This window comes from Lepidochelys olivacea, assembly GCF_965140295.1.
Source record: "Lepidochelys olivacea isolate rLepOli2 genome assembly, chromosome: 5".
Classification (NCBI taxonomy): domain Eukaryota; kingdom Metazoa; phylum Chordata; order Testudines; family Cheloniidae; genus Lepidochelys; species Lepidochelys olivacea.
The window spans coordinates 64,925,249-64,935,976 of NC_140415.1; the positions used below are offsets into that span (position 1 = coordinate 64,925,249).

The window sequence follows — 10,728 nt, forward strand, 5'->3', positions numbered from 1 at the left end:
ACGTGTAAACTTTTGCAGGACCACAGCCTAAATGGGTGATGTGAGAGAAGGATCAAAACAGCAACTATTTTGACATGATGATAGGCATAAGTCTTTTCACTTTCTTGACTTTATTTCAATATAACCGACTTAATTTCTTTTTTCCCATCTGTGCTAGTGCCTCAAAATCTGTACTCTACAAGCCTTGTTGCCTGTTGCTCCTCCTAAATACTGAAAGTCCTCCTTTAAAGCAGAGATGTAGGGCTGAGTATGACAGACAAACAAAAAGAGCAAATACCCAAGTAGCAGGTGTTGGTGTTCAGAGGTAGGATCCTGTTTCCTGGATATGGGACCAGTGGTCTTCATGGACAGTCGTGTCGTCTTGCCATCCATCAACATTAACTTTGACTGAACAGTTTATTTGTTTTATTACATGTATAAAGTTTCAGTCTGGAATGTATGTTTACCATAATGTGCTAAACTCCTAGAAAAAGAGACTTGTAATGAAAACAGTGGCATAATCTGAATGTGCAGGTGTGTAAATGTTGCCTGTCATAAATATAAAGGGAATGGTAAACACCTTTAAATCCCTCCTGGCCAGAGGAGAAACCTTTTCACCTGTAAACGGTTAAGAAGCTAAAACAGCCTCGCTGGCACCTGACCAAAATGACCAATGAGGAGACTAGATACTTTCAAAGCTGGAGGGTGTGGGGGGGAAACAAAGGGTTCTGTGTGTGTGTGTTTTTTGCTGGGACCAGAGCAGGAATGCAGGTCAGAACTCCTGTAAAGAGTTAGTAAGCAATCCAGTTAGATATGCGTTAGATTCTGTTTTGTTTAAATGGCTGATCAAATAATCTGTGCTGCATGGAATGTATATTCCTGTTTGTGTCTTTTTGTGACTTAAGGTTTAGCCTAGAGGGATTCTCTACATTTTGAATCTGATTACCCTGTAAGGTATTTACCATCCTGATTTTCCAGAGGTGATTCTTTCACTTTTTCTTCAATTAAAATTCTTCTTTTAAGAACCTGATTGCTTTTTCCTCGTTCTTAAGATCCAAGGGTTTGGGTCTGTGTTCACCTATACAGATTAGTGAGGATTTTTATCAAGCCTTCCCCAGGAATTTTTTGGGGGAAAGATGTTTCCAAGTGGGTTGTTTCCCTGTTATATTTGTTAGAGGCTTGGTGGTGGCAGCAATAAAGTCCAGGGACAAAAGGTAAAATAGTTTGTACCCTGGGGAAGTTTTAACCTAAGCTGGTAAAAATGAGCTCAGGACGTTTTTCATGCAGGTCCCCACATCTCTAGCCTAGAGTTCAGAGTGGGGAAGGAACCTTGACAATGCCATTGATATAAAGTATGTGATCATGAGCCCTTATTTCTATAAAGATTGATTGGTATACTTTGCAGATGTTCAGCTACGTGCTTTTGTCTGGCATTTGGCTTAGTAACAGTTTGGCTCAGTAACAAATAGTTGCCTAATAAGAGTTGTAGTGTTTACTACTTAGTCTAGTTGCAGATAGTGAGTGAAAACACTACAGCATCCATAGTTCTGCTCATTTTGCTTTTTTTTTTTTAAGATACAATTCCATTAGACCCTTTTTTGGTCAGATATCTTGTCTCTGCATTGTGCATCTATTCTTCAGTATAGAAGTGTACAGCATGTGACATAAAGGTTAACAGGATTTTCCAGTTTGACCAGAGAGTTTTCAGAACCAGAGGTCCATTCTTAATTGCGTACCTACATTTGTATGTATAGCTATGTCTACGCTACCACAGTATGAATAACGTAGCTGGAGTCGACATACCTTAGGTCAAGTTATCACGGGATGTACGCCATGGGGGGGTTGACAGGAGACTTACCTTACTGTTCTCGTTGGGGTAGAGTACAGGGGTCGACTGGAGAGTGATCTGCAGTCGATTTGGCAGGTCTTTAAACCCGCTAAATCGACCGCCGATAGATAAATCTCAGAGCGTCGATCCCTGCCGTAGTGTAGACCTGCCCTGAAATTACTGCAAATCATGGATGGTATTTGCACATAGGTAGATAGGTGACTCAAACATGTGGGTTTGCAACTACCTATCTTGGATCCACTGTTAAAGTAATTATTCACAAAAATTTTATACATATTTGTGGTATTTTAGGCTTCCTGTTTTGAAAACTTGGCTCTCAGGGGAATGTTAATCTTTGATATTTTACTTTTACTCTATTGAGATAAAGAAAATATTTTAAATGATTAGCATATATTAAATGTGCAAATATGAAGAATTTAAATACAGATCTATAATTTAAAGAACTAAAACTGTTCTCTTTAATACAGTAATCTCACAGTTATAACTTTCTATTTCAGCAATTTAAAGATTAAAACTTTAAAAACGTTGTATTTCAGCCTCAGAAAAAGAAACAAAAAGACCCGAAGGTATGGAGTTTTGGACACCAACATAGAAAATATGGAATTGACGCCATTAGAACAAGATGACGATGATGATGATACAACATTGTTTGATGCCAATCATCCTCGAAGGTTAGTGTTTAGAAGTTCAGTGCACTCTTATAGGATGGAGGAATGATGGGGGTCAAGCAACTTCACTACATATTCAAAAGCAAAGCATTTATTGTACATACTAATTTTCAAATGAAGTAGTTAGGCGAGGAGCATCACACTTGTTCAGCAAAGTGACAAATTACAATTTTACATGTGGTCAGTGGCTTTTGCATATGGTTACTTTATCTGGACTCTCAGCTTATATTCAGATTTTCAGAAAGTCTGGTGGACCACGTAAATGCAACAAATGTGAGCCTAAATTTAGGGACTCTTTAAAGTGGCTTAGTTTTCAGAAGTTGTGTACATCTACAGTCTTGGCTTCAATGTGCATTATAGATGCTAAACATAGGCACTTCAGTCTATATTTAAGAACCTAACTGTTCCTAACTGAAAATTCATCAGGGTAGATACCATGGGAAAATGGCACAATTATTAAAAATCTAATGTTGTTGCCTTTGGGTGTTTGTGCCACAATCTTCCTCACTTCTATGTAGAAAAAATGTGTGGTTCACAATTCTGTGCCTAAATCTAGTGCTCGGGGTTATGTGAAGACTTTATTTTCCCTCCTTGTAGCTAGAGATAGGGCAGGTACTTTAATAGGCTTTCCAATAAATGCCAACAAGTTGGCATGACTTAATTTTTTTCAAGTTGTGACAAAGTTCCTCCTCTACCTTGGTGGGTCCTGCACTTTTTGGGTGATTTGCTCACCTCAGAGGTTCACAGCAGCCCTCCATTTAGCCACTTCTGCTAGAGCCTCAAACCTGCCATACACTGAACTAACCTCATCACTGTTCTCCATTTCCCCCATGCTGGCCAATCTCCACAGTCTCTGTTGCCCCACGTAGTGGGTCAGGGACAGGCCAGATCCCTTTCCAAATTAGACCTTCCCTTCTGGTGTTGCTCACAGACCAGGTCAACTCCTCCTGTGTCCGATCAGGAGTTGGGGGAACCCGGGCCCGCCCTCTATACCGGGTTCCAGCCCAGAGCCCTGTGGATAGCCCCTGTCTGTCTCCTGTATCAGCTGTGTGACAGCTACAACTCCCTGAACTACTTCTCTATGGCCTCCCCTCAGCACCTTCTTTATCCTCACCACAGGATCTTCCTCCTGAAGCCTGATCACACTTGTACTCCTCAATCCTCCGTCAGCATACCTTCTCGCTCCCTGCTCCTTGCACGTGCTCCACGAACTGGTGGGAGGTCCTTTTTAAACCAGGTGTCCTGATTAGTCTGTCATAATTGATTCTAGTATGTTCTTAATTGGCTCCAGGTGTCTGAATTAGCTTGCCTGTCTTAATTGGTTCTAGCAGGTTCCTGATTGCTCTAGCACAGCCCTTGCTCTGGTCACTCAAGGAACAGAAAACTATTCATCCAGTGGCCAGTATATTTGCCTTCTAGCAGACTCCTGTACCCCACTGGTCTGGGTCTTTCACAAAGTGTACAAGGAGTCTAAGCTCTGCTTAGAAATGTAGATACAAATACCCATTCTTGGCATCTGTGGCTGTAAAGTTACTTTGTACTCCTGTAAATGAGTCTTGTGTAAAGCAAGGAGGAATCTGAGATGCTTTCAAGTTCACTTCATACAGAGATTAAATGTTATCTCACCTGCTGAGAATTGGAGTATCTGATCTAAAAGGAATGTGTAGCTGGTATAAGACAGTTTTTAAAATACTAAGCTCAACATATAGAGAAGAACTCTGTGTAAGTTGAAAAACTTGTCTCTCTCACAAACAGAAGTAGGTCCATTAAAAGATATTACCTCACCCACCTTGTCTCTCACTTAGTGGTGAGGCAGATTACTGTTTGTAGAATTTAATGCAGTAGACCACTCCAATCTGTCACATGGAGGAGCTACATTTGGAAAACAAAAGTACAGATACACATCTCTTTCCTGTATATATTTTTCTTTGTTTTGGCAGAATATAATATGACTCAGTCTAATTTTTTTCCTCTTAAAAAACTTTTGCAGATTATATTAGATTTTCTATATTTTGACACTGCAGTGTATGTAACAGATGTTCTCACTATCCCACTTTCTACCTTTGTATGTCATTCTCTAAACTTAATTCACATTCTGCAAATATGCCAGAAATCAAATCCATAGCTTGAAGCTTACTGTGCACTAAGAGAGAGCATCTTCTGTGCCCTATTTTTTTAAAAAACCTTTTCTCTTCTTGTCTTTTTGATAGTTATTAGGTTGGTTTCAAAGTCATTGTAACTATTCAGTATTTTTTATGTATTTATTTTGCTGCTATAGAAAGGCCTCTATTTTTATGACTGCTCCATATATTTTTCTGTCTTTATGGATCAAATTGCCCAGTGTTAATACTTAGACCATAAGTCTTCTAAACCAGTATGTTTATATTTCGGAAATTATTCCATTATATGATAGCTAATTAATACTACGGTATCTAATTTTGCATAGTATTCCTATCATTTCTCTCTAGACTTAGGCATTTCTGAGATTCTCACATAATATACTTCGGTGGTCTTCAGCAAAGCATCTTCATTAAAAGCAGTTAAATTGCCACAAATCCTCTTAGCTATGCAACCTGTCATGAAGTACCTCAATCTAAGTGTGCAAAGCAGATTGCAGTATCTGCAGTAGAGCAGTGTATCTTTCTCCCTTGACAGAATAAATGAGGAGGAAACGGGGAAGAGAACTGCTGACACAAGTGTGTTGGAAAATCAAGACTGCCTTCGTTTTTCCATTTTGCCAGCCAAAAAGGTGTGATGTAAAGGGTGTATATGGGCATCCTTAGCGGCCTGAGGGCTAAATATATTGCTGTACAGAATAAAACCCAAAGGGACAAATTTGACAGTTGATTAAATCTGAATGGGATCGTACCAAAGATCTAGTCAGTTTTAATGAGATATTCAGTAAATCGTATTTGTTCCCCTTCAAAATATACCTCTGGAACTTAGGTTGCCAATGCAGTGGCTAGAAACTGGAACCTTCCTTCCAACAGTTCAGAGATGATAAACTATTAAATTATAAAATAAATAAATAAATTAAAATTGCTCATTTGAAAAACATTTTGTAGTCTTTAGAATGACAGCTGTTACCCACATTTAATTTATCTGCTTATATCGCTATACATTCTGGCAGCTATTAATGTAAATAAGGAACACATCTTGCTGCTGAAGATTCTAATAAGATGCTTCAGTCAGAAAATAGAACCAGACATTTTTTGTTCTGACTCTAAGAAAACTAAAGAAAATAGTGGTGGTTATGGGAACCAACCATGTACTGGACCTGAGAATAACAGTTGTTCCTTGACGCAGTTGTTAGATACGAAGAGGCTATCCATTGTAAAATTCACACTACTACTTTGAGATGGCGTTTTTATAAGAAAATTTAACGAAATGTGACTTCTCCATGGTAAAAGTGATTATAGCACCATACTAGCAATGCAATGGAAAGTGATACACACTAAGAAATCAGTTTGAGGTGCTTTAGGTGCCACAGTGATGGGAACAGTATCAGAACCTAGATAGAAAAGCATTTTATTTTTAAAAATCTGTTTTCATGTGTTACTAATGGTGTTCTTGCAAAGCCCAAAGCAAAATTTCTTTTCAGTTTTGTCTGTCTTCAGTCTTTTTAAATATTCTTATTCTTATTATTACGTGGATTAAGGGATTTTGACCCATCCTATACTTGCTGTATAATATACTAGCATGGTGATGATATGCTCATGCTCTGTTTTGAAAATCACTTGTGTTTGCTTCCACTTTTATAAGAGGAGACTGCAGCTTAATATTTGCTCTGTAGAGTTGCTGTACTCCACAAGACTGAAACCTCAACAGTTTACTAGCTTGCAGAATCTGAGTTCTGCAAGAATAGTGATTTGAGACAGAGTAACTCTGGACAAACTAACCAAACTTAAGTTAACAGAGAGCAGTGATACTCAGACTTAAGAGCCAAATTAGCTATCAACATTCCCCAAAAGAGCCATGGTAGTGTGAATTGTTTCATTTACTTCTCTCTATCTATATTATTCTCACAGCACAATGACTGACCAAGTGTTATTATTTTATCAACTATACTTGGTTAATAACATAGAAAAGGATCCTGATTGGTTAATAACTTAAATTGGTTAATAATTAAATCAAACATTGTTTTAATATTATGTGTCTCTGGCATTTTTTTTAGCACATTAAAGAGCCACTTGCGGCTCACAAGCCTCAGTCTGAGTATCACTTACCTAGAGTTTCAGTTAACCAATTTAGAAAATTATAGTTGTACTATGTACACAGCACAGACATAGCATAAATGTCTCCAGAAGAGAATAGCCTGCTAAACATTCATATTTAAGAAATATTAAGGTAAAAGTGTTGCAGAGAATTGAACTTGTTCTTTTTTGTGTCTTGCAAAGGAAAGAGAGCTACAAAGTCCTAATTCATTATTCAAGTGTCTTGAGCCACCATCTCAGGATGAAAAGCTAGGGCAAATGGCTTCCAGGGGCTTCCAATTTCATCCAGTCCATAATATAAGAAGAAATTAATCTTGAAAATCTATGTAAATCAGAGGCTTGCTACATTCTCTCATATTGCACAATTTATTTAATCTTGTAGAGAAACTCTCAGCCTTTGCAAGAGGTTGATTCAGCAGCTTATTAGGACCCCTCTTTCTTCCCTCCCACCCCCCCCCCCTTTTTTTGTCTTCCAGTGTTTTCCTCCATTGCTTGTTCAGGTAGTCCATTTGAGTTACCTGTAGAGAATAACATTTCAAACAGTTGCTGCTAAGTTAACATTCCCATTTACACACAGTATTTACGGAGTATTGCTGCTCAGTGGCATTGTTTGGAGGATTAGTGCAGAAATTTGAAACCTGGGTGTAGGATGCTTAAAAAGTACATCTTCATGATTAGGAGCGTGTTGACTCTGGTTGGACTTTTGGTAGGTTCATGGCAAGCACTGGTGTAATTAAATCTTTTGAAACTCATCACTTTTCAACCAGTATGTTTTAATGATTATCGGGATCTGTATTATTCTTAAAGGAATGACAGGTAAGGATTTAAAGGCCTAGAGAGTTGATTTAGGGATGGAGGAGAATCTTGCAGTTGCCTGTAGAGAAGGCACCTAGTGCATCTGAACATCTGGCTGACTGGTATAATTTTACTTCCAAAGGTTTTTTTTTTATCATTGGTGGTGTTGATGTGCACAAAATCTTTATCATAGAAATCTGCTGCAACTCCAACCCAGATTATACAGGAAAACCTTTTTTTTTTTTTTAATTTTTAAAACTGATAAACCCTTTTCTGTTCTACAGACTGTTTCATTTATTTTTTTATTGTTTAGGTAAAAACAAATTACTACATGCTACAGTGAAATTAAAATTGTAACACAAAAACAATTTCCTATTTAAGGATGACTGGCTATAATGTATGTAGGTGTACTTCAATATTGCAAGAATCTAGTGACTGACATATGATTTCAATTTGTATAGTATCTGTTAACTATTCAAAAACAATTTGGAGTGAAGTAGTTGCCTAATTTTAAAATTTAAAAAATGGAAGTGAGCAAGAGAAATACGGAAGAATAACTTTTTGAAAATAAATGGTGTTTCTGAGGCTAAGATTGCATACAGGTTTTTCTAGCTGGGAGGAGCTACAAAGGTTTATGTGCTTGCACTATGTCAAATTCGTGTGAAATAACCATGGGGAGTCTGGTGCTAGGTAGAAGGGGACTAAAGAAAAGATATGTGAGGTCGGCTGGAGTTTGTCTATCGTGGGCTTTATAAACAAGGAGGGCAATTTGGAACTGTGTCGTGAAACAAATGGTTGAGCCAGTAGAGTTAGTACAGGATGATTTGGAACTGCAATTTGACATACTTGTAAGTAGATACTTGGATAGCTGTAGACAAATGTCAGGAGAAACAGGTGTTTGTATTTTATCTCTTCTGTAAGATAAGATAAAAAGCTATAAATTGCTTCTTCAGAAAGACTTGCCACACTGGTTCTCTAAAATAACAAAACACCGTGTAAAACAAACACCTGACAACCTGCATTAGAGAATACTTGTTGGCATTCAAATTACTTGCAAAAGTCCCAGAGGTTAGAATATAGCCCTCAAGTATCCTCTTCAAGATTTACAAGAAGCAGCATCTACTTTGGGCAGGTGAAACATCCTGACGTTAGCCAGCCTTGAAGTTTACTGCTGAAGTTGTGAATCAGGGGAAAAAACCACAAAAGCCTTTGTTACTTAGAAATAGGGCATTTCAGTAGATCATAATAGTGAACATGTTTGGATTGAAAGGGATCAGACCTGGTGTATTTGAATATTGTGGAAACCCAATATTAGTTTTAAAAGAAATCAGATTGAGAAATCCTTGGTTCCTAAATACAATACTTACTTTGCAGTACATACTATAGAATCTTAAGTCTTTAAACTATTCTTTTTGTAAAGATAAACCTAGCATGGAGAAATCATCCTTCAAAATGCACTATTCCATCATTATACAGTATAACAGATCGATGGAAGGATATTTTATGTATGAGGCAGACTCCTTTTATCAGTACCAGAAGTTATTGGGTTTTTGGACAGGTTTAATCAGAGCAAAAATATTTTAATTTCTTTTGTTTTTAAAGGTGTTTAAAAATGTATATGTTTAAAGATTACCACCTCTGTTTCTTCTGTTGCAGATAAGTATGTGCCTTTCATTGAGAGAAATTAATCTTAAATCAACAGAAAGAGGAGGTTATGCAGGAGGAATAAGAAGCCAGTATATCAACAGGGTTGGGGGGGGGGGGATTTAAAGTGTGTATATTATGGTATGCTTAGTTTGTTGCAATAAATACTATAACAATTTGTTGTACCTCTTTGTACATACAGAAATACTCTAAATTCAGAGGGGTGTGCACTAAAATTCAAAACTATTTGGAAAGGAGATTCCCTTTTAAAACAGGGTATTTTCTGCTTATTTGAATTCCCTATTTGTGTATATGTATTGTATACTTTTCTGTACCAATCTGGAATACGTTCACTTATTTTTGCCAGTGTAATATTTTAAGTCCATATAAACAACATCATCTTATGTATGTGTGAATTCTGTAGTATGGCTAGATTTTGTGTAGTTTAGTTGAGTTTCTTTCCCTATCTTGAAAAAGCTCTGTGCCAAACTACTGCCTCTTGTTTTCTTTTGGGTTTTTTTGTTTGAAATATTTGACTAAATGAATGTGAGTTATTGTATGTAAACATTATTTAAAACTGCCTAAGTGCACCAATAAAATGTTTACAATATTCCTAACATTTGTATGACACTTCATTTATGTAGGTTTTAAAGTTGTCTTTGATAGGATCCTGAGAAATATGGTAGTGTTATGGCCATTCTAGTCAGCCAGTTATGACTGATAATTGTTCCATTAGCTTCTCTAACAAATGCAGTCACGCTGACGTAAAGCTGGTGTAACAGTGGAAAATCTGGCTCCAGGGGCCACTTTCTCAGCTAATGTAAGTCAGTATAGCTACATTGACATCAGTGAAGCTACTCTGACTTCCACCTGCCGAAGATCTGGTCCTTGGTATTCAAAGCCACCCAAAAATGGTAGAGCAAGAAGCCTTCATTTAATCCTGTAATCCTTTCTTTAAAATATTCCAAGATAATGGAGTGGCTGATATAGAACTCAGTAAGTAAAGAGTTTAAAGGAAGGTCATATAACTAATGTCAATCAACATGGGTTTATGAAAAAAGATGGGTTTATGGAAACTCAGTTGATGAGTTTTTAATGAGATTACAAGTTTGGTTGATAAAGGTAATAGTGTTGATGTAGTGTACTTAGATTTCTGTAAGGCGTTTGACTTGGCACTTCATGACATTTTGATTTTAAAAAAATTAGAATGATATAAAATTAATATGGCTCACATTACATAGATTAAAGGATGGCTAACTGATAGATCTTGAAATGTAATTGTAAACTGGGAATCAGCATCGAAAGGGCCTGTTTACATTTGAAGGAGATAATGCTGCCCACTTCTTGTTCACAGTGTCAGCTGAAAGTGATAACGTGTTCTCATGGCACTGTTGTAGCTGGCATTGCAAGATATTTACATGCCAGATAAGCTGAAAATTCATATGTCCCTTCATGCTTCAACCACCATTCCAGAGCACATGCATCCATGCTGATGACAGGTTCTGCTCAATAACAATCTAAAGCAGTGCGGACCGACTCATGTTCATTTTCATCTTCTGAGTCAGATTCCACCAGCAGA

General features: G+C 37.3%; 1 protein-coding gene across 1 annotated transcript in view; it reads left to right on the forward strand.

Moving 5' to 3' along the window:
* Window positions 1–9,715, forward strand: part of FAM174A (family with sequence similarity 174 member A) — a 32,095-nt gene extending 22,380 nt beyond the window's left edge. The window contains exons 2-3 of the mRNA XM_084627698.1: window positions 2,365–2,499; window positions 9,162–9,715. Of these exons, the coding sequence (XP_084483824.1) occupies window positions 2,365–2,499; window positions 9,162–9,165 (139 nt within the window). The 3' untranslated portion in view covers window positions 9,166–9,715. The remainder of the gene's footprint in view (window positions 1–2,364; window positions 2,500–9,161) is intronic.
* Window positions 9,716–10,728: the final 1,013 nt, after the last annotated feature.